General features: G+C 40.7%; 2 protein-coding genes across 4 annotated transcripts in view; one reads left to right on the top strand and one right to left on the bottom strand.

The window, feature by feature from the left end:
• Nucleotides 1-7,630, bottom strand: part of piwil2 (piwi-like RNA-mediated gene silencing 2) — a 29,294-nt gene extending 21,664 nt beyond the window's left edge. The window contains exons 1-2 of one of the 3 annotated variants that reach the window (XM_085424389.1): nt 7,403-7,630; nt 5,970-6,056 (exon numbers count right to left, since the gene is read on the bottom strand). The gene's annotated coding sequence lies outside the window, so the exon portion shown is untranslated. Of the gene's footprint in view, nt 1-233; nt 353-5,969; nt 6,057-7,402 lie in introns of all 3 variants that reach the window. The other 2 variants (XM_085424388.1, XM_085424387.1) reach the window with 2 other exon arrangements.
• A 5,462-nt stretch (nt 7,631-13,092) lies between these two features.
• Nucleotides 13,093-25,207, top strand: part of htr7c (5-hydroxytryptamine (serotonin) receptor 7c) — a 35,203-nt gene continuing 23,088 nt past the window's right edge. Inside the window, exon 1 of the mRNA XM_085424391.1 lies at nt 13,093-14,284. Coding sequence (XP_085280517.1) covers nt 13,827-14,284 — 458 coding nt within the window. The 5' untranslated portion in view covers nt 13,093-13,826. The remainder of the gene's footprint in view (nt 14,285-25,207) is intronic.

Below are 25,207 nucleotides of genomic sequence, written 5' to 3'. Positions count from 1 at the left end.
AAAATCTTCTGTTCATTTGTTTGTTTGTTTCTACATGAGCTTTGATCATTCTCCGTAAGATTAAGCTCAGCTATTGAACGGCGTATATTTTAAAGTAAAGGCTTTAAAACCAAGTTAGTACAAACGTCACTAATGTCACATAACTTTGCCGACATGTGGCCAACAGTAATGTTTAATGTTCTTTGTTATTAAACATTTGTACATAAATAAGTGACATAATATTCAGTACTTACTTAAAGTTTACTCTTCGGGCGCCCCCATCCGCCGTTTTTTTTCGGCAAAATTATCCACACCCACTGCCGCGCTATGCATTCTGGGATATGTTGGGCCACGAAGTCTACACTGCCACAGCCTTAAAATTCAGGGAAATGAAGGACGCATTTCAGGGCCGCATTTCGAGCAGCCTTTGAATTGGGACAGCCTTCGGCGCGCCGCTGTGACGTAATCGGCCTTGAAATGCGGCCTTTAAGGCTGCAGACCCTGAATTGGGATACAGCCAATGTCTGCATACACAGAAATTTCAGGGTTCATCTGCCTTTTTCAGGGTCAAATTCAAGCACTTTTTAAGCACTTTCAAGGTCCCTTTTCAAGCTTTTCCAGCACATCCCCACCCCCGCCCCCCCCAAAAGAATGCATGTTTCAATTCGCATCACCTCAGTAAGACCATGTGAAAATGAAAACAAATCATCCTAGGTGAACTTAAACACCTTTGTTCCCCTTTTGTTAAGACATAGAAAAACGCACCACACAAAAATACTGCAAAAGAAAACTGTCGCCTTATATACATAGTGTATAAACTCAAAATGCACATTTCACTTAAAAATTAAGATGTGAAAATGTGAACAAATCAACTTGTTAGAGATATTCTTCTCCTGTTGAAACCCCCCCCCCGTTGAAACAAAAAATAGGAGGCAGATGTTTGTTTGTTTTTTAAGTTAATTCCCAAATAAACTGTTTTTTGCTAACTAAATTGCTGTCTGTATTATTGCTGAAGTCCTAAACGATCACCTTTAAAGTGTTTGTGCTACAAACATCATGTACAGTCAGACAGGCATGGAGAGCAGCACTGACTGGGAGGTTTTGAACAGATCACATAGTTCAATTCAACATATAAGACTTTAAGGATGCACAAGCATCTACTTAAAATCCATTGAATTTATCACCTGTGATATTATTATGTACAATTCCAATGTATTTTGTTCATCTCCCTTAAATAAACAGGCAGCCTTAAAATATGAAATATTCATATATAAATACACATAAATGTGTGTACTGTCTGAGTGGCTGATTGTGCCCCACAGGCCTCAGTGTGAGCTTGAAGACATTTATAATGTTTAAGTAGTTTAATGTGTCGGTGATGACGATAAACACATTTTGAATGAAAGCCGGGGAACTTTGGTAGCACAGAAACAAGTGGCTATTCTTTGTGACCATATGGATCACTCATATTACCATTATTTCACCCAAAGGCACCAAGTTAATGCTCAAAAAGCTGCAGCAATACACACAAATATAAACAGTACTTGGTGACAACTTTGCTTTTAGCCTCTAACCCTCTGGGGTCCAGGGTACAATTGGCCATTTTTGACTACTTTTGATTTGGCCTCTATATTTTACCTTTAAAAACTGTTTATTTTGCCAATCTGTTATTTTCTCATTTTGACAAACTGTATCAGCACAACTTATCCAAATTCAGACAAAATTTAAAATACGAGTAGAAAGTGATATTTTGACTGTAAAAACCACAAGCATGTTTAACGAATCATTTTCATAACTTGAAATGCAAATAGAAATTGTACATTTTTTTAAAAATATGCACAAGTTTTGCAAACAACAAAGTTGTGGAACTATTTACCTAAAAATGCAGCCAAGGCTCAGACGTTTTTTATATAACCATTTTAAACTATTTACAGGTCTGACAGCAGGTGTGTCACTCCTGTTTTCCATGTGGAGACAGCGTTTACACTGCAAAATGCCTTTGGTGGCTTTTTTGCAGCAACTGTGACATTCACTAGTAGAACTGACACACAAAACAAAACAATGACTACACTACACACTAACTACACAAGACAACACACTAACTTGAGACTCCAAACGCGGTAAACGTCACAAAGCTCTCACGTATCAAAACTCTCTCTCTCTCGCTCACTCTCGCCAGTCACTCCTAAAACTTCCCCCTCTTCCCAAACGCCACATGTTGCCATATCATTTTTTGATTGGTCGACATGGTAAATTTTTCCACCAATAGGGAAGGAGTGGTTTTTCTTTTTTCACTCAAAAGCAAAGCGTGTTTGCTAGCGTTCTCCTTAGAAAACACAGTTTTTACCGTTTCTTCCCGGAGTAAACGCCACTGTTTTATTCAGAAAACAAAACATCGGTTTTACATGGCCTATCAACACAGTTTAAACACTGGTATATAGTTTGAAGTCCGCACGTTCGACCCAAGTTGAAATGGAGACTCTGGGTCCGTCGACCCCAGAGGGTTAATCAGAAAGCCTTAAGTTAGCTAGTTATGTATTGGCTAATGTTTAAAGCTTTCACTTGAGTAAATTAACTCACATTACTAAGTAACGTTAGCTAAGTTCACAGCATATTCCATAATAGCGCTTGCCATACTGCATCACACTCAGTGCATTTCAATCATTTCTCCAGCGAGTTTGATAGCTAGAAAAATAGGTAATTGGTGTCGCCATAGAAAATACAATGATCTATCAGATTTCCCGGCACCCGTCCTGCAGAAGGATTTCAGTAGTGATGTGCGATACCACTGATTTCCTTTCCAATCCGATACCAAGTAAAATTCAGGGTGGTATCGACGATACTGATGCGATACCGATACTCAAAAACTTAATGTTTCATTGTATTTCATAATACAATATAGAATTGCAGTATGTAAATGTAGTAATAATATAGCTTCACAATGATTACAGGACATCAGACTACTTGTTCTTATTGCTTAATGATGCAGAATAATCATATAGAAATAAAAAACCTGAAGTTGTGGCTATTTGAACATGTTGCCTGCCTGCAGCACTAAAGGACTCCGTGAGAGACGTCTGTCTCGCCCTAGCAGCACCTGTCCCTGTCCTCACCTCCTCTTCAGTTCGCCTCAACATAAGCTCATCATATTCCGTGATATGATTAGGGACGGGTACCGGTATCCGGCACCGGTTCTGACATAAACGGTAGTAACCAGACCGAAAAGCAGCGCACATTTCGGTGCTTTTTTTTTTTCCTGAGATGTGATACACTTCAGATTCTAGCCAATCATTTTACGTTTCCAAGGACAGTAGGCGGGCCCAGGTACGTGCGTTCTTTTAGAGCAGAGGCGCTACAGATTAAAAATGCCCAAGGCGAAGCGGTCAAAATTTGGCTGTGCTTCACAGCAAAAGATGCAAACTCAGCAGCCTGCAACAAGTGCTTTAAGAAGATATTGTGCAAAGGAGGTAACACCTCGAATCTGATGAAACACGACGCATAGCGGGGTTTTTTTAAAGCCGAGAAATGCACCGTACCTACACGGGTGTGGTGCCTGTTATCGGACCCTGAGTTAGCAACATCCCCCAAGAACCCGAAGAGGAGAGTCCTGGCCCCTAGCCCTGCCAGTGTAGCAGAAATGATGACGGATGATGTTAGCAGCAGCAGCCATTCTTCTCTGCGTGAGTAGCTTAATGTTGTTCGTGTTTAATTTACGTTATGTACGCTAACCACTAGGGATGGGTACCGGTGTCCGGTGCCATGATGGCACCGGTTCTGACAAACGGTAGTAACCAGACCGAAAAGCAGCGCAAATTTCGGTGCTTTATTTCGCTGCTTTTTTTTCCTGAGCTGTGATACACTTCTAGCCAATCATTTTACGTTTCCGAGGATAGTAGGCGGGCCCAGGTACGTACGTTCCTTTAGAGCAGAGCTACAGATTAAAAATGTCCAAGGCGAAGCAGTCAAAAGTCTGGCTGTACTTCACAGCAAAATATACAAACTCAGCAGCCTGCAACAAGTGCTTTAAGCTGATACTGTGATACTGTCAAAGGAGGTAACACCTCAAATCCGATGAAACACCTGGCGATGCATAGCGTTTTTTTAAAAGCCGAGAAATGCGCCGTATTTGATAGCTTGCTGCGAGACCTCACACCGTGCACATCTACTGCGGGTGGGTTGCCTGTTATTGGACCCAGAGCAACATCCCCCAAAAACACGAAGAGGAGAGTCCTGGCCCCTAGCCCTGCCAGTGTAGCAGAAATGATGACGGATGATGTTAGCAGCAGCAGCCGTTCTTCTCTGTGTGAGTAGCTTAATGTTGTTCGTGTTTAATTTACGTTGTGTACGCTAACCACATTATTACATTAATGCATGTAAGGTGAACTAGCAAACACCGTCATGGATACATGCGGCTGTCTTCTTGTTTGATGGCAGATGCTCCCTTCACCCTGGCCAAAAAGGCTAAAATGACCAAAGAAAAAGTGGAAAACAGTTAAACATGAGAGGTTTTTGGACAAAGTTTGTGTTTCTTCCATTGTTTAAGCACTGCTTCCAGCCAAGAGTGATACCATATATGCCCTATAGCTGCAGGAAGGGCTAACATTGTTATCTTTTTACAAAAAAACAGCTAAACATGAGAGGTTTTTGGACAAAGTTTGTGTTCTCCATTCTTTAAGCACCGGCACTGTTTCAAAAGTACCGGTTTGGCACTGGTATCAGATAAAACCTAAACAATACCCATCCCTAGATATGATTTACTCTGAGGTGTTTGACGAGGTTAGTGGTGTTGCCACAACACCTCACTGTCTTGCCACATGTATCGCAAACCGCGTCTTGGCTGTTTGTGGAGGTAAAATATGTCCACGCATGACTCTGTTTACGCTCAGCCATTGTTGTGAGTGCGCACGCCAGGTGCAGTGTTGCAAACTTAGTGGCTTTGTCACTATATTTACCGAGTTTTCAGAGCCCCTTAGCAACTTTTATTCTAAAAAACAACAAGTGACAAATCTGGTGACTTTTTCTGGTATTATTGGAGACTTATTTATGACAACTTTTTGACGTGAAAGCGCGTATCTTTCTTCTCAACAAGCAGCGGGTGCTGCTGTGGGCACCTCGCCCGTGCCAAAGCGCTCACAGGCAGAGGATAGTCCTCCCCCAGCTGCTATCAGGGCAGGAGATGTTCCCACCTATGCGTCCAAACTGCAAATGAATCGCGTATGAGTGAAGCCTCTGCTCCCGCACCGACTGTAACGCAATCAGTTCTTCTTTTACTGTTATGTTGTTTTGTGGATCACAAGGTTTAAAACTACTTACACACACACACACACACACACACAAAGTAACTCCACCAGAGTGCCTTTTTCGGGTCACTTTTGCCGGTCCAAGCGCAGATAAAGGAATAAGGTTGGAATTGTGGCACAAAAACAATAATCGCTAAAAAAAAAATTTGTAATTCTAAATAAATTCTAAATGCATTTAGGACGTTTTTTTTACTCACTTCTTTTTTTCTCTCCTACAACGTGGGTTTCAATGATATTAGCATGACCAATTATGCAAATTAGGCGATGACGTCGTTTAGCGACTTCTAGAGACTTTTAGCACAGCCAATAGCGATTTTTCTTACTGAGGAGTTGGCAACACTGGCCAGGGGCTGCGACAGCCGTATTTCGCATATGACTATGGAAGGCGTAAGAGGAAGTAGTTTCTTCCAATTTAGACGATCTGAATGATATCCGGTTGTTCAGTGATGACGCGACGAATCCTACTTCCGGGTCTAAAGTTGTCTGCGTTTAATATGGCTTTTGTGTTGTTAACATGTTTAATGTTATGTATTTTCTTCTATTTGATCTCAAAAAGCTCCTAAAACAGTCAGTGATCCCTGTTGACCTCCCTCGGCTTTTATTACCGCTAATCATTTATTTAAGCTCAGTTTTTAAAACCCTAGGATGTAACTACAGTCCAGCCCATGCAGCAGTATATGAATGACTAACCTCGTATTGTGGATGGATTATCTCAGTTGTTCTCCTGGCTGAAGTTTGGTCCTTTTACAGCATCCTGCCATGCGATTACATTTGTTCCTGACCACCGAGAACACTCACGTTAACTTTTATCGAGTGGAAAAAAGGTTAGCTTGTTTATATTATGCTAACATAGCTGTGTCGCTAGCGGTCACGTAGCACATCATTATATACCAGCTAGCCCAACTTCAGTAACCCTACAAACGTCACTGCTGTTTAGTTTTCTGTCTTCATTTATGCTGGAAGTGATAACAGAGCTGTACGTTTTAATTTGTTTCCAAAACCCCGCAGTCAGGACATGCTATATTGTATTTAGATAGAAGCTAGCGAGCTAACTCCCTGCTAACTTCTAACTCCGTTAAATGTCATAAATTCGGTTTTCATGGATGCCTGGATGTTAAACTCAATTGTTACACCTGGTAGAGCAGAACGCTGATCATTTTATTAAAGATGAAAGACTTTAGACAGTTTTCAACTCTCAGTAATGCCATAGTGATCGTTTGATATATGGACCTGCAGCGGAGTTTAGACCCAGACACGGCTAGTGACGTCAGACTGAACAACCGGATAGTTTCTTTCCACTGTGTTCCTGTTAATGAAAAACTACAAATTTACCCCAAAGTACTAAAATATCGATATTTTAATATGAGAATGATTCTAGAACATAAATTACTGGGGTCGGAAGAATCGATATTTCAATATTGATCCGCACATCACAAGATTTCAGTGATAAATTATGCTTAATGGCACAAACACCTTCATATAATACTGTAATTCATACGCTTTTCAAGGTGCAAGGCTGTTGCAAATAGAGTTAGTTTTAACACCAATGTCCACCATAGCTTTATTTAGAAATCCCCACACTAACAGAAACTATAGGCGCGCGATATTTGTTTACTTGTTCTGCCCGTGAACATCGTCTTTACGGATAAAGACACGCTGACCATGTTCAACTGACAACTTGTAACAACACTTTAATATCATTTATTTTGGGTGTGTGCTACTTTTATCGAGCCAAAAATAATGGCGCCTCATTTCACTCGCTAGCTTTTTAAAGCAGCACAGGCGCTTATATTATATAATCTGCCTACTCATTTGCTACCGAATTTAGCTGCCAGTGGCTTGAACCGTATAATTGTTTTTTAAAGAGTCATAATATAAACATTTTCCTACGCGCTCCAACAATATTATTGTAAAAAAAAAAAAAAAAGCTAACAGCTGCTAGCTAGTAAAATCAAAAACTGCTAGCTAGCTTAAACACGTGTTTAAAACAAGTGCACAGCTGTCAACCACTACAAACTAAATAAGATTGAAAAAATTATCCCAGAAACCCCCCCGCTGTATTTCAGTTTCGTCATAAACGGAAATATGGTCTTAGCTCTTAAATTTACAGCAGGAAAACTTACATTTAATTGACGAAAATACTTCTGTCCTCCCTCACGTATCAGTCTAATTAATCCTCCGACGGAATCCAACAAGTGACAAATGGTGTCCGCCCTGCAGCATCCTGATTGGATAGTCAGTGCTGTCCGGGGCAGGGTATTGGTTTATTAATCCTGTCGATCAAAGGAGCTTGTAAAGAAAAGCATCTGGACTTCTTTAAGTTGCTTGAAGACGTTTCACCTCTCACCCGAGAAGCTTCTTCAGTTCTAAGGTCAAATGGGAGAGAGTCCCAGATTTAAACCCAGTGGGGGTATCCCCCCCAAAGAGGGACAAAAGGACCCCCTTTGGGGGGGATACCCCCACTGGGTTTAAATCTTTTCTTTACAAGCTCCTTTGACTAGGATGACCTGGATGACTGAGAACCTTCACAGACAGATCCTGTCGTTCTTTTATCTAGTGGTTACTATCTGCATACCTCACCTAAGTTGAATTAGAGAAACAATGCCGTTAATGTGATGTAATGAGCAAGTTAAGCTTTCATCTCATTTGTTTCATCTCATCTCATCTCATCTCATCTCTAGTATCCAGAAGGGGACATTGAGAGGCAGATATCTTTCCAAAGTCAGACTTATACTCATTGGCTGTGAAAGCAGGAGCTGTCATCAAGGGTCGAAAAACCACCTTCTACTGCAACTACACTATGTTCAACAGGCAAAAATATCAGTAACCACACACAACACACACTAACAACAACAACAACAACAACAGCAAAAAGCCTATTTCAGCACATATGATGTAACCTACACCAAAGAAAAGGAAATACAGCTCAATAAATTTCTCACAACCTTACAACAGTGTGTGAGACCAATAAAAGGAAATTCTCTGAGTTTTTCTCAGCTGTTTTTCAGGCTTGTTGTATTCTGTTAGAGAGGGAGCTGGGGAAATTCTATGGAAATAATTCTGCATTACTTTTGCAGTATTTGTGCCAAGTTTGAGACATGCGTAATTCATGTCTTTTTAATTTTTTAAAATTCTTTTTATCCGACATCAAAATGTCTTTATGTTCTTCTTCTTCTTATTATTATTATATTTTATAAAATAACGTTTATTTAATATTATTATCATTATTGTGTTTTTTGTTTTGTTTTTACAAAATTCTAGCTTGTAATTTCGTTAACTAAAATATTGTTGTTTCCATCTAGTTTTAGCTCTGAGTTTAGTTTTAGTCAACTTTTTTCAGATGGTAACACAATTTAATCTCTAAGTTAGAGAATGTGGGATCACATTCTCACACTTCTACTGTTACCACAAACGCCAGGATATTTGCATGCATTCTCTCATCCCATTCCTGTTTTCTTATTTGAAAATACTTGTTTTTCAATGTCACTTCTTATTTAAGGAAGGTTAACACTTTGTTGTAAACATCAAGAACCAGGAAATAAATAAATTAATAATAATAATAATAATAATAATGATAAAAATAAAAATAAAAATACCTGAGACAAACATAATAAATACTTTTTTGCGGCTAAACAGAACTGTCTTTTACAAACTAGACATTTAATTTTAGATTTAAAATGCACATTAAAAGAAGGCGGCTAAGCAGTCTTAAATATATAAAAGCCCACAGAGGTTTAGGTTTTCAGGTCACTGGTCAGACATATTAGCAATTAGTCTTAAACTAAATTGAAATAATCCCAAAAATGCTCCCAGAGCGTGTGAGGTGATGACTTTGTGCTCACACAAATTATTCAGTGTTATAGAAAGTAGCAAGTTTGTCTGCTCCTTATATTTGCTGCTATAATCTTAAATAATCACGTAGACAGTAAAAAAACAGACACACATCTTTACGTTTTAAAGGATGTGATGCCATCTATCGACGAATGTAGGAAACTGCAACATAGAAGAAAAGAAGTGACCTTCCCTCATGAATGTAAAAACCAGCTCCCAGCATTTCCTCCGGTTGGCCAAACTGACAGCTGAATGAAGCAAATCTGACAGCAGGAATTCTCATAGTGTCTGTAATGTTGCAAACATTGCAAAGTAAATGAATGAATGAATAAATAAATGCAACATTCACAGTGCGTGCTGCATATTTACTCGCCTTTTCACTGTTTGCCTCTGAAAAAGAGGCTCAGCAAAATGTCAGCGTGAAAGAAGTGGTGCTTATAGCAGTAAGAGGGCTTTGTTATGTTTGTTTGTTATGTTCTAATTAGAGCAGTTCAACCTCTGATGGGGGCTAATCCGTAATTGCTGGCCTTTTGAGAGGAAACTCTCCAACCCAGAGGAGTTTGAGGTACTTTTGGGTTTGTATTCACACTCAGGAGTTATTATTACTTGATCTACTTTAATTAGATGCACTAAGCAAGCCACCTTCCCTTTTAGCTGTTCAAGAAGTCATAAGCAGAAACATGAGGTGGATTGTGGTGTTGCCCAGAAAAAAGTACAGATAAAACGTAGGAAAGCTTTCTGCCACGTCCCAGGTGTGGACAAATTGTTGGCATTTTCTCTGTATTGTTGTAAAGCCTTATCTTACAGTATAAAATACCTCAAGGTGTCCGTTGTTGTGATTTGGTGCTAAATACATAAAACTGAACTGAATTAATCTGCTAGACCTTAAATGCTGACACATAAATTGAGCAGAAGTGAATAGCGAGAATGTGCCAGGTGTGTTTTGAGTGTTTCTGTACTAGTGCAGATGCACATTTCTGTCTTTTAAATATGGTCAATGTAATTTAATCAGCAGTTAATCCTTTTTTAAAGCCTCACTGGTATTTACCTCAGGTTTATTGCTTTCCTAACTATTACTGTCATTTCATTTCTGCATGTCTTCAAGACAAATTGGGATTTATTGTCAGTGTTTGTACAGTTCAAAAACATTTCATTGTTGATTTGGTGTCTTGCCAGGTTGACTTTCGAGATGCGCCATTTGTACTGGAACTGGCCAGGCACCATTTGTGTTCCAGCACCCTGCAAATATGCCCACAAACTGGCTTTCCTGTCTGGCCAGTACCTACACACGGAACCGCCCATCCAGCTCTCAGACAAGCTCTTCTTCCTTTGAGTTATTTAAGCAAACTGCTGAGGTCGCAGCAAAACAAGCTGCTTTTAACATTACTGGAAGACCAGAATTAATATACATACATATCTGAAGTCAGCCTGCAAGAAGTTTCTTACTGTTAAAAGTGAGTTTTTCCTCCCCACTGTTGCCAAGTGCTTGCTCAATAGCGGTCATTTGATTGTTGGGGTAGGGTCATTACCTTACAATATAAAGCTCCTTGAGGTGACAGGCAGGTAATAAATATGGATCCATTAAGTCCATGAGGTTTGGCATGTCAAAAAAGAAGGGGATCCAGGTGTATTCTGGCACAGAGTTGCATGCTGATTTGCCAGCATTCAACTCCCAGCGACTCTTAACAGCGTTGGCTGCAGATTTGCACTAGAATGAGGAGTAACTTTTCTAATTTTTCACCAACTGAGAATGAATGTCAGGTCATGAACCTTTATTTTGTAACTCTCCTTGAGTTATTTTTAAAAATGACTTGCGGAGTAAGCTGCTAATAGCAGCTGAGAGTAAAGGCCACGTTTGAAGAGCAGAACACAAACCCGAGAATCTCCGACTGATGTTTGTTCAGATGAATACATATCAAAGCAGTGATTTTACTTAACGGGCTTTTTAGGATGCTGCTGCAACTCCCTTTTCTTTCTTTGACTGAAATATGCTCTTAAATGCTTATTCTTGCTTTCTAGTAGTGACCTAGATTAGATCCAGATCACAACACACACTGTTAGTGAAGTTCTTTTAGCCATTCAAATCCTGCTCGCAGTGCTGATCAGTTTTTATGTTTTGCTGTTTCAATTATTCAGATGTAAACGTAGACTGAACGTAGCTGCTGTATTACTGAGATGACACCGAAACTCATATGCATCTAACGTAGCGGTGCTTACATGTGGGGCCTGCTCAGCAATAAGGACACTCTGTTGTTTGTTGGTAATTCTTTTGGCCTTATTTCTCAAACAAATGTGTTTTCCTGCTCTGGTCCTCGCTTACATTTTCTTGTCGTGATGAAATTACCCGCTTCTTGCCCGCTTTCTGCCCGATTGTCTCAATTTATTAAGGTCATGGTTGCAAATCTTCAATTTGCTGCCAGGAAAACCAAGATAAACAATGTCTGACTGATGAAGAGGGACAATCTCCACCTGTCTGCCTTCAGCCATAATCTACATCTGAAGAACAGATGTTGAGCTGACTGGCTGATAGCATTATGCTTGTGCATTTCAGAGGCACAGGTGAATGCCAAGTGCAGTGCGCTTGGACGAGATCGGCGGGTTACTTTTGACAGCATGATTTTAAAAATAACTGGCGAGCCGGTGAAATTACAGGTTAAAGTGTAAAAACCTGATGGGCCGCCCAGATTTGTGGAGTGAAAGGAGCATGCTTTCTTAATGTTTTGGTTTCATTAAAGTTCTTACAGCACAGCTAGAAGGGATCCAGCAAAAGTCCCACGAGCTCACGTGGGGGTTTGTTTATCGGACAGAGTAATCTGACATGCAAACAGGCCACGGGGCGATTGTTGTCAGGATGAGACAACAATTCAAAGTCACCTTCCATAACTGGTGCAAATTATACATTTGCTTTTGCAATTTGAGCTGTTTTAATGTTGTATCCTGTTGCACCAGGTTTACTCTGGACCTCAATATACGTTCAGTTGTTGGAAGTGATGCAGATTTATCCATGCACTGGTGCATGGATACTTTATTGAAGAAAATAAATCACTTCTTATTTAAGGAAGGTTAACGCTTTGTTGTAAACATCAAGAACCAGGAAATAAATAATAATAATAATAATAATAAACCAAAAATACCTGAGACAAACATAATAAAAAATTTTTGTGGTTAAACAGAACTGTCTTTTACAAACTAGACATTTAATTTTAGATTTAAAATGCACATTAAAAAAAAGACCAAAACCTCATTTGGAAATGGCTGTAAATGTTTCTTGTTGGATAGTGAACTGAGCAACTACAAAGTGACAAAAGAAATAAAAAATAAATAACAACCCCTCTCAGTGCAGGACCTTGAGAGGGGTTCAGACAAACAGTGACACATTGACAGCATGCCTTGCATAAGGCGGAAACCCTGACATCTGCACTAATGTCCTAAGCACAAATGGGCCAAATTTCCCTGACAGCAAGAGGTCTAGCAGAAACTGCCAGTGGTCACTGGCAATAATCTGGTGTGACAATCATTCCTGACCTGTCACTCAGGTAATGGTGAGTAAAAGGCCAAGGCTGCGGTGGTCTGCACTAGGCATGAAAGTGGTTGTGGGGAGGGGACAACTATGACAGCACAGGCCCTGCACAGCCAGAGGGGACAAACAGACCACAGCTGCTCCTGCTGCCTGGACGGTGATGCAAGCGGCCAAAAGTCCTGGGGAGCTTTCCCACATCCCCCCAGTGTCTCCCAGCGTCATCAGCATTGCTGGATTTTCTCTTTTGATTTGTCTTTATGCTTTTCTCGGAACCATGGCGACCAAGAAAAGCATCAGGACAAAAGCACACTGGGAGAAAATGTACCTTTTGTTAAGTGGTTTTGCATTTTGAGTGTCTAATGTGTCCTACTATTAGAAAACGTGTTTTTTTGCATGTCGGAAGCACTGGAAGAATGCCCTTAAGTTCATTTCCTGTTTCTTTTTCAGATTTGTCATGCAAAATTTACTGCAGGATTTTTTTCTCCATGAAAGACTGGATCGTTAAGAGCTTTAAAATAAGCAGCTGGGTTTCAAGTCAGCTCTTTCTGACAGCAATATTGTTTAGAAGAAAGTAAAGTTGCATCGTTTTCCAAATACGAACTCAAACATATTCTGTTCATAACATTTGTACATCATGTCTTTTTGAGGGGAGCCCTGTGGCTAGATGCACCAACATGCACATCACTAATAAAGGTTTTTCACGCTCTACCCTCTCTCAACCCACCGCGAAACCACTTCTGTAGGCCATATGCGTGAAGTTCTTAGGCAGTCTCTGCGTCCTAGCACATGCGTCACATTGATAGGTGCGGTTTGCGCATCGCAACTCCCCAAAGAGGCAAGTCCATATTTGTCGAGGTGATGCACTGAGCAGCAGGCATTTCTGGAGTAGCTATATTTAGATTCTGCAACTTTTTTCCTGCTCCCTTCCTGATTGATCATTTTGGAGAAGTTATATTTCCCTATAGGAATGTACCACGTGTCCGCATAGCACTTCTTGAGACGAATCATTGATAAACAGAAGCCAGTTAAGAACCCTGTTGAGTTGCTGGCAGCTCCGATGTGGTGCAGCTGCAACACACTCGACGTAAAACCGCTGGGTAGGAACCGACAGCAGGGTACACACATCCAAATATGCGCGTAACTGGAGTGCTCTGGCGAGGCCACCCTTGCACCCCTATCCGGATAACATTGTCGTGATGTTCAATATTTCGGGGATTGAGCCCACTTTTAACAAGAAGGAAGACAATTCCGAAGTTATCAATGGCTCTCTGCAGCTTCTCCTCGTCACCATCAGCCCCACAGCCATGTGGAACGAGTCGTGCGGGGAGCAGCTTCTGGATTTCACTCGCCCGGAGAAGATCGTTATCGGGGTGATGCTGGCGATCATCACGGCGGTCACAGTGATGGGAAACACGCTGGTGGTGATCGCGGTGTGCGTGGTGAAGAAACTGAGACAGCCTTCAAACTATCTGCTGGTGTCTTTGGCGGTGGCTGACCTGTCAGTGGCCATAGTAGTCATGCCGTTCGTGATCGTGACAGATCTCACCGGGGGCAAGTGGCTTTTTGGGGAGGTGTTCTGCAACATCTTCATCGGCATGGATGTAATGTGCTGCACTGCCTCCATCATGACCCTGTGTGTGATCAGCGTGGATAGGTAAGTTTCCAAAAGTTTTCAAAGCACCGTATCAGAGCTGCTTTCGTTACTGCTTTGATGACTTTCGTTATGCACAGGTACCAAAATTACGCACGCAGCGCGCAGCGCGTTAACTGAAGCCAGGAACAGATCAAGCAGCAAATGAAGTAATGATCCGCAAGCGGAGCGAATGAAATAACTGTTGTTCTGTGAGACATTCACACGCGTTTGCGTAGTTATTTGTGCGGTTGAAGCCACTGGAGCAGAAGATGAGTTCATAGACTGTGAATGATGTACAGCAGGTTTTATTCATTAGCTTGACCGGACCACGGCAGCAGCATTTCCTGTATGCTTTGAGGATCAGCGCCCATTGACCTTACAGCGACTATTTCCTTTATAGATGACTTACCAATATCATGCAGGTCTGCTCCAGTTCATGTAGGTTGCCCTTCTCACTGTTAGTCTTAACAACAAGAACAAAGCAGCGGGGAAAATTCCCTTTAAGTGCATGCCGCAGTACACGGTGCAAATTTCATATTAGAAATCTGAACTGGGTTTTTTTGTCACACAAAACACACAAATAGGATCTTTCAAATGTATTTTTTGCCCATTTTCTATTTGTCCCTATTCATGAAACTGAATTTCCAGTTAATTGCTTTACATTCCACTTTCAAAATGGGGAATGTAAGACCCCAGCTCTCATCCCCACACACCAAAATCCCACTGCGCGTCTCAGGTATTGGAGTGACTGCTCACAAAACCTGAGCTAACTCTGCTAGTAGAGAGAAATGAGAATTTTCCACTGCTCTCAATACAATCCACACTGTGATAAACATCAGGTGATTGGTGTAACTGATCTGCCTCTGTAACCATAACGAAGGAAGAGGCTCATGGTTGTATTGATTAACTGATTATCTCCCTTGACTTTCCAATCAGATGTTATTACCTCAGGGTATTATGCTCAGAATTATGCATGTTTCCTGTGTGTGAATGAGTGAAGCACGTGGGGCTTAAGTACGCTTGATAAGCTAACGATATTATGGGAGGAACTGGCTCACAGATATCACACTGTGATACTGTGATTGCACCAGTCAGCTGTAGTAAAGCTGACAGAAGTATGAATGTGTTTTGGGCTGGTTGATGAGTTTGGATAGAGGCTGAGGGTTATGTTTGGCCACTCAAATCCCATTTAGGGCTTGAGGAGGCCCCCTATGGAACCACGTGGAACCAATAACATGTAATATTGCTCAAAAGTTTGAAGCCACTTTAAACTTTAAATAGTTCTTATTTTTGAAAAAAAAAGAAAAGAACTATTGAATGGATCAAGGCATTCCAGTTTCTTTTTGAAACGGAAGTTCTAAAAAAAAATGTAGGCCTTTGCCAAAAACCTAAAAATTTGATGCAAGATTGCATCCAGTGGTGTAAAGTACTCCCCTGACAGAACTGCCAACCTGCACAGCTGAGCAACAAGAGACGTAAAGCATATCTCTGGTTTAAGAAACAGATGCCTCATAGATTCTCAGAGGCCTCTCTTGGATGCTAAGTTTGACTGCAGAGCCACAAAGAGGAAATATTTCAAACATGTCAAAGAACACGGATATGGGACAGGTGGTGAATGGAGGTTTCAGTTTTTAGACCAGGAAGAAGAACATCTGTGAGATGCAGAACCAATGAAAGGTTTGTTGGAGGTGCTTGATGGGATTTTTCATGTTCGCTGAAAAAATGGGGTGCCTTGGTGGCACATATTTTCTCCATTACTTTGCCATACTCTGTGAACATGGCCCGATAAGAGCCAATCTCTCCAAACAGTACAACAGTACGCTCATGCAAAGCACAGCTCTAAATATGAAGAACGTTTGGTGCATATGAACTGCTCAGGAAACCAATTCAGCAAGTAGGAGGTACATCAGGAAGCATGGGGTTAATGTCTCTAGATGACCTCAATGAAGACAGAATGCCAAATGTCTGCTGGACTGTGGTTTGTGCAAATGGAATGGAAATCCTTTGAAAAAAGCAAAATTTGAAGGACAAAAAAGAATGGTATTAGAAATCATAACTGCCTTTTACAAATCATTTAATGACTAAAAGTATGATTAAGAAATTTTCTGTGTGAATCCAAACTTGTACATCACACAAGCTGAACTCGTCGGAGCCAGTCTGAAAAGGATCAGAGAGACTGTGGCTAAAAGGCTTTGCTGATCTTAGCCACTTGCTGTGATTATAAATGTGGCATGCTCATACTATACACTCAAAAAGGACAGATGGAGCCACCTTTGAGCAAGCGTGTCTGTAAAAACACAGCGTCTAATTGAATCTGTAGCCGTGAAATCAAAACCAAGTCACAGAGCCACCATGACTGCTTTCTGCATCTGTCTGACCTTCCCCAAGCAAACGACTGAAAGAGAATTTGAGCTGACGTTGTATCAGTTTAGGTTTGTTTTCATCCCTAACAACAGCTCTACAGGCAGTTCCCCCGAAGTGTTTGTGTCGATCTCCATGAAAACAGAGTCAGTTTAATTAAACAATGCAGTGTGTGTTGGGCATATGATTCACAACAGGAAGTGTAGAGATCACTCATTAGGATGAGACTTACCAATTAGACGCATGATTAGCTGTAATTAAGGGTCTCTCGCAGTCGTCTCAGAGTCCCAAGGACATGCTTTCTAAAAAAAATAGAAGCTCAAGAGCAGTGCTGCAAATTGACCAGATGTGTCTGCAGCGATTATATGCTCCCTGAAGCCTAGGTGTTCCACAACAGAGAGGACTATTGATTTTCTCTCAGAGCTCATTTAGATTTAAAGGGGAGAACGTGCAATGTATATGCCAACATAGAAGGACAGTCTCTAGTGTAAGTGGTTGATTCATTTATGATCCTGGATTTGACAGAGTTCAGCGATGGTGTTTCAGTGTGATCGCTGTCATCCTGGTGGAAAACAGTATCTCCGTAAGGTCTTATCATTCATCCTGTTAGAAACGTGGCACAGGAATGAAGCTGTGCTGAAAGAAGAATCAGAAGCAAACGTAATGTCACATATAAAAACAAAAGTGTGTCCCTTTAATAATTCTTAGCCTGATCAAAGGCCCATGCTATTGTATTTTTAGTCAGTAAGGCAATTTACTGGTGCACATTCATAAAGAAATATGTAATTAACTAAATTACCAGCCAGCAAAGTAAGCCTCGGTCTAACTCCAAGGTCTCAGTCTCTTACCTCTGCAATTTGTGCCTCCTAAAAATGACTTGACAGATTGAGACTTGAGCAGGAAGCATTTCCTGTTTCGGTGAAGAAGTGAGAGAAAACTCACTGTGACTTCAAAGGGTTTCAGTCTTCTCACATTAGCACAACAACATCATGGTGTTAATAAAATGACCAGATAGGAACTTTGTGTGTTTCTCATCTAATCCAGCAAGTTAAAAATAAAAATAAAAATCAAACTACTAGAAAAGTTTTAGCAGGAAACAATCTGGCAATCAGAACTGCAGTTTCAAGGCAGAGGGCCAGTAAGAGACAAATAAGGGTTATTTTGAGTTGTGGCTCATGCAAAGCTACGTTAACAGAGTCCAATAACAAAAATAGAGAGCTGGAAACGAGCACAATAAAACTACATCCATGATGTGTCACTTCAAATAATTAGCTCTGATCTTCTTTGTTTTTTCTTTGCTATTTTTCTCCTTTGAGTCTCTGCTTCACCACAAGTGACTTATGTTTAGATAAAACTCATTTACATTTCATCAGGTACATCAGTTCCTCTGCTCGCTAGTGCAAATATTTAATCAGCCAATCACATGGCAGCATCTCAGTTCATTTAGGCATGTTGATGCAAGTTGACCACATCTACATACCAATTTGACGATCAAACTGAGCATCAGAATGGGGAAAAATGATGATTTAATTACTTTAAATGTGGCATGGCTGTTGGGGCCACACGGCCAGAAACTGCTGATCTGTTTGGATTTTTCACATCTTACAGAGAATCTGAGAAAGAAAATCAAACATCCAGTGAGCATCAGTTCTCAAGGGAAAAACACCTTCTATGATGCCAGATATCAGAGGAGAGGCCAGACTGCTTTGAGCTGATAGGAAGGTAATAGTAACTCAAATAACTAATAGTGACAAACAAGATATGCAGAAGAGCATCTCTGAATGCACAGCGCGTCAAACTGCTACAGCAGCAGAAGACCACACCGAGTGCCACTCCTCTGAGTTAAGAACAGGAAACTGAGGCTATAATTCACACAGACCCAGCAAAATACAACAACAGAAGATTGGAAAAATGTCATCATAAACAACATGAAAGCATGGATCCATCCTGCCTTGTATCAACAGTTCAGGCTGCTGGTGGTGCAACAGTGTGGGGATATTTTCTTGGCACACTTTGAGTTCCCTCCCTCCCCCCTCATCCTTTCATGACCACAATGTACTCATCATGATGGTTAACACATGCCCAGCAGGATAACAACATGTCACAAAGCTCAAATCATTTCAGAGCAGTTTCTTGAACACAGCAGTGAGTTCGCTGTACTCAAATGTCCTCAACAGTCACCAGATATCAATCCAGCAGAGCATCTTTGGGATGTGGTGGAACAGGAGGTTCACATCATGTATGTGAATCTGACAAATCTGCAGCAACTGTGTGACGACGTCATGTCACTATGGACCAAAACCTCACAGGAATGTTTCCTGTGTCTTGTTCAGGCTGTGCCACAAATAATGAAGGCAGTTCTGAACCCGAAAGCTGTCCAACCCAGTACTATCAAGGTGTAACTAATACATGAACTGGTGAGTGTATTTGATTAGTGCCACCACGAGGAGTCATGTTTTAGAGACTCTGGTGAGTCAGGTATGTGGCACAATCCTTTAGGAGCACCTATATACAACAGTGTAATAAAACATATTGATATTTGGTGCTAAAGTAACAATAATTGTGTGTATATTGCTCTATCAATATCAAAACCCTCATTATTCCATTGAATGCACTGAATTACTGTAATTTAATTAAGAAATTATTATTAAACTTTCTAGAAAGATTTGACTTTCATTTTAAAAAAAAGCACCGTTCTATGTTAATATTTCTGTTCTAAATATGTATATTCTAAATGGTAAATGTGCGCCCCAGGGTGGCTGTGGCTACAATGTAGCTTGCCATCACCAGTGTGTGAATGTGTGTGTGAATGGGTGGATGACTGGATATGTAAAGCGCTTTGGGGTCTTTAGGGACTAGTAAAAGTGCTATATAAATACAGGCCATTTACCATTTTTATTCTAAACAAACAACCTGCTGCTGTACTCCCAAAATACCCAGTAATATCAAAAGCTCCAGTTAGTTTGTACTGTTTGTGCAAATGAGACTTAGAGTTTCACTGTAAAAGCCCGTTAATCACCTCCAGCCTCTTTAAATGGAGAATCAGTAGTGCAAATCGAAGCTAACACACCAAAGCATGACCCAGTCACAGCAGAAGAGTCAGTCTCTTGATGTGTTGTGAAGTGAAGAAAAGTGAAGTTACATATCCAAGGCCTCCTGCCCGAACTAATGCAGGCCTGCTCCTTCATACAGCGTTCCAGCATGCACTTTCAGGAGCAGCCTTCATGCCCACTTCCCTAAAAAGTTAGTATCGCTTTAGGCTACATTCAGTTTTTACCTTCACTGAGAGTAATATGTTGTACGCTCAATAATTCAAAAGTCAAAGATGAATGATTTATTCACAACAGTGGGAAGCGAGGAAAGTCCTTTTTTCTGTATAGTTCCCCAGAAGTCTAAGAAAAGACGACTCTGAAGGAACGGAGGAGTGGGGCTTGTTAAATTTGCAAATCAAATGGCTTAACTGTCAGTGAACTTGTCTAAGACGGAGGGGATGTAGGTCAAGAAAAAAAATATCACAGGAATGCAGCGAAGTAAACTTTTCCATCAAGGTTCAGTCTAAGTGCAACATAGGTGTGATCACACCTGTAAGCTCCTGCAGGGAGTGCGATGGAAGTATGTCAACCGGTTCTCCACAACTGATAATATTTTTTGTGTGCACTTTTGTCCCAGGAGAGACTTTCTTTGCTTAGAGCAGCTGGGAAATGTCCACCTGCAGCACCACGCACAGATGACTTGACCTCTGTGATGTTTCCTGTGGTAATAAGCCACTTTCCCGGGCGCTATCCGCTCCCCGCTTGTTGGCCACCTCTCCAAAATCTGAAGGAACAGACATCTCAGACGAGGCCTGTGCAGTCAGATCATGCCCATAAAGATGTGCTTAATAAGTAAAGAAAGTGTGTTTTGGGATTAAACAGGATGTCACAGTGAATTTTTAATTCCTGTGGACCAAACCAGGTTAGAGAAAGTGCTAAATTTGAGAGGTTTTAGAGACCACACGAGACCCACTTCCTGTTACAAACCTCTACCAACCTTTTACTCCGAGAAGAGAAACCACTCTTGTGTTTAAGAGGAAACAGTATTTACTTTTAAAATGCATCACTGTTCCTGCCCTGTAAACAAACACTTCTTCTTCTAAAGCAAACTGCTGTCAGTGAAAAACATTTCAGAGCAGCATTAAATAAAAATACTGGGAGCAGCATTTTTTCTTTTTTTAGATCAAGTTAATCATTGATAAATCCTGCTTACACAACGCACCATAACCATCCTGTTTGATGGTCTGTTTGCGTTTTATTAGAGGGGCACGCAAAGCGAAAGACAAATTGCACATTGATCATGTGACGGGTGAGGTGTGTGTGGGAACGGACCTGTAGGGGTTTAAAATAACTGAGAACAAAAAAAAATCAAAGAGAAGACAGTGAAATTATAAAAATGATCGCATTGTTGTATTGCTGTTTGCTATTTTTCAGCACACGATGCAGGCAAACATGATCATTATCCTTATTGTTAGTTATATGCTTTCCACAGCATGTCTTCTAGCCTGTCTTCCTTCTCTCGTGGCCTGTGAAAAGAGAGTTTTTCCTCCCCACTGTCGCCAAACTGCTTGCTCATAGGGGGTCATATGATTGTTGAGTTTTCTCTGTATGTATTATTGTAGGGTCTTCCTAACAACATAAAGCCCCTGTGGGACTGTTGTTGTGATTTGGAGCTGCATAAAACTGAACTGAATTACAGCTAAGTCAGGTCCAGTACGCGTCAGTCACAGAGTGTCATGTGCATTCATAACATTTGGAAGTTACATTAATGAAGAGATTTCAGTTTGCTGATTGAGATTTGTCATTAAATGCACTTAAAAGGACTGATTTCAGCATTGTTTCAGGATTGATATGAATTCATAAATGAAGAAATTAAAACTCAAAACAGTGGTCCAATACGAGAACATAAGGGAGACTATTGCAGTGACAGTGTCTAATTTTACTGTATATACTGTTGAAAACTGCACAAGCCACAAATATGAAAAGATGTGAAACATGAGTGGTGGTTGAGGCAAACCTAACCTCAAAATCTGGGTCTTTACAATCTGCATGGTAGCGTGCGCTCTGTGCTTTACCCCGATCAGTCAGATCAACCTGCAGGCAAGCAAGCTTGTTAACAGAGAATGCCACTAAAAGTGACACAGATTATACCAACCTGACCCCGTCACTGTCATCTGACATTTTACAGTTTTTGTATATTCTTTGATTTTTGCATAATACATTTTGCACATTTAATACTATATTAATTAGTTAAGTATAGAAAATAAAGTCAATCAAAAGTTTTTCTGGTCATGGGCCTTAACGCACATAGAAGTTTCAAATTCTCAGTTTGTGTTAATTTCCCCGGCATTTTTCAGCCCTCGTAATGTCATAATTACAGCAAATAGCCTCAGAACATTGAAGCTTTGTTAAAAAGTCCAACTCAGACCACTTTTATGTCAACTCTATGTGTCGCAATCTAAAGCCAAACTCTTGTTTATGTTCTGTGCAAGTTTTTTGGAAAACCAAATCTAGGTCACAATATAGTTGTGACCTATATGATGGTTTGAACACATCATGCAGATTTAGTTGATACAGCAAGGTTTTTGTTTTTTTGTTTTTTTAAAAATCCCCTTAAAAATAACTTAGCATGCAAAAGGGATCACAGAAAGCTTCTGAATGATCTGCATAGCTTATTTCTTATTTTAGGTCTGCATTTCAAAGTATGTATTTATTGCATAATTTGTGCTTATTTTTATTTTATTTTATTTTATTTTTGCCTGTCCCGTTTGGCTCTTTTGCCATCAGAATTGTTGTCTAAAGGCAAACAAAGATGCCCAACGGATTTACTTTACCAAATTGACCATCCCAGCCTTGCCGTAATGGTCCATTTGATTCACCTTTTATTGTTTATTTTATTTTCACTTACTGAATACGGGACAGACTTGACTGGGGGAAAGAAGGGGAGAAAGAAAGAGGGAAAGAGAAACAGCTGAGAAGAGGGACGGGGGAGAAGGGCAAAAAACAAAAACCAACAGAACGGGCAGAGAGAAAAAAAATGCATATATCGATCACCTGGATCACCTGCTGAGAAAGAAAAAAGAAAACAAGCAGAAGATTTGTGCTTATTTTTAATCAAATCTTTATGTAATTTTTAATGTATTTCAAAGAGATCAGTACTGGAGTTTAGCGCATAAAGGCTGTGGTATGTGTCACGGTTTAGATTACATAAATAAAACGGGATAAATAAAAGACAGACATGTTCCACAGTCAGTGGATATTACTGAAATGTAAGATGGACTCGGTCAGGGCCAGTAAAAGTGGTTCCAGAAAAAAAAAATCAAACACACTTTGACTGAAGAATGACCACAGAGACACACATGGTGCAGAATCGTCTTACCCCTGTCCTGCACGCTGACTCTTCTCGCTGGTGTGAACAAAATGTGTGGGCTGAGTGTGATTACAACTCTGTCAAATAACTGATACTCTGAAGTTGTTGACATGAAAGTTAAAAGGTACTTGGAAATTAGAAAAATCCTTCCAGTTCACAAATAACTCAAGAGCAATAAGCAAATGGGATCTATGTGAGAATTAACTGAATGTACAGTGGGGCAAAAAAGTATTTAGTCAGCCACCGATTGTGCAAGTTCCCCCACCTAAAATGATGACAGAGGTCAGTAATTTGCACCAGAGGTACACTTCAACTGTGAGAGACAGAATGTGGAAAAAAAATCCATGAATTCACATGGTAGGATTTGTAAAGAATTTATTCGTAAATTAGGGTGGAAAATAAGTATTTGGTCACCTCAAACAAGGAAAATCTCTGGCTCTCACAGACCTGTAACGTCTTCTGTAAGAAGCTTTTCTGTCCCCCACTCGTTACCTGTATGAATGGCACCTGTTTGAACTCATCATCTGTATAAAAGACACCTGTCCACAGCCTCAAACAGTCAGACTCCAAACTCCGCCATGGCCAAGACCAAAGAGCTTTCGAAGGACACCAGGAAAAGTATTGTAGACCTGCACCAGACTGGGAAGAGTGAATCTACAATAGGCAAGCAGCTTGGTGTGAAAAAATCAACTGTGGGAGCAATCATCAGAAAATGGAAGACATACAAGACCACTGATAATCTCCCTCCATCTGGGGCTCCACGCAAGATCTCATCCCGTGGGGTCAAAATGATCATGAGAACGGTGAGCAAAGATCCCAGAACCACACGGGGGGACCTGGTGAATGACCTGCAGAGAGCTGGGACCAAAGTAACAAAGGTCACCATCAGTAACACACTACAACGGCAGGGAATCAAATCCCGCAGTGCCAGACGTGTTCCGCTGCTGAAGCCAGTGCATGTCCAGGCCCGTCTGAAGTTTGCCAGAGAGCACATGGATGATACAGCAGAGGATTGGGAGAATGTCATGTGGTCAGATGAAACCAAAGTAGAACTTTTTGGTATAAACTCAACTCGTCGTGTTTGGAGGAAGAAGAATACTGAGTTGCATCCCAAGAACACCATACCTACTGTGAAGCATGGGGGTGGAAACATCATGCTATGGGGCTGTTTTTCTGCCAAGGGGACAGGACGACTGATCCGTGTTAAGGACAGAATGAATGGGGCCATGTATCGTGAGATTTTGAGCCAAAACCTCCTTCCATCAGTGAGAACTTTGAAGATGAAACGAGGCTGGGTCTTCCAACATGACAATGATCCAAAACACACCGCCCGGGCAACAAAGGAGTGGCTCCGTAAGAAGCATTTGAAAGTCCTGGAGTGGCCTCGCCAGTCTCCAGACCTCAACCCCATAGAAAATCTGTGGCGGGAGTTGAAAGTCCGTGTTGCTTGGCGACAGCCCCAAAACATCACTGCTCTCGAGAAGATCTGCATGGAGGAATGGGCCAAAATACCAGCTACTGTGTGTGCAAACCTGGTAAAGACCTATAGTAAACGTTTGACCTCTGTTATTGCCAACAAAGGTTATGTTACAAAGTATTGAGTTGTATTTTTGTTATTGACCAAATACTTATTTTCCACCCTGATTTACGAATAAATGCTTTACAAATCCTACCATGTGGATTCATGGATTTTTCTTTCACATTCTGTCTCTCACAGTTGAAGTGTACCTCTGGTGCAAATTACTGACCTCTGTCATCATTTTAGGTGGGGGAACTTGCACAATCGGTGGCTGACTAAATACTTTTTTGCCCCACTGTATATAATAAATAAAAAATAAAAAACATCAATTGAGGACAATAATTTTCAGTTTTTGATGTATGTTCTGTTGGCTACATGACTACGTTTTTATTGGAGTGAAACTACTAGGTTATAGCTAAGACACAGGAAAGTGTCTTTAAGATACCGATACCAGAGGTAAAGCAAAGCACAGAAATGTTTTTCATGTCCTCTAAGGTCAACCATATGGAAAATCGAATTTTGCAAAAAAAAGATTTTATTGCTAAACTGATTAAATTAACAGATATTGTGGCATTATCGCTAAACAAAAGGAGCTAAATTATTTCCATTGCAAAATATGATTCATCTGAAACTGTGTGTGCGTGTCTTTGGGCAGGTCCTTC

This window comes from Rhamphochromis longiceps, linkage group LG12 (assembly GCF_057381845.1).
Source record: "Rhamphochromis longiceps isolate RC_006_pf linkage group LG12, R_longiceps_female_GT1.1, whole genome shotgun sequence".
Taxonomy (NCBI): domain Eukaryota; kingdom Metazoa; phylum Chordata; class Actinopteri; order Cichliformes; family Cichlidae; genus Rhamphochromis; species Rhamphochromis longiceps.
Note: the sequence above shows the minus strand (reverse complement) of the source record. Positions and strands in the feature narration are given on the sequence as shown.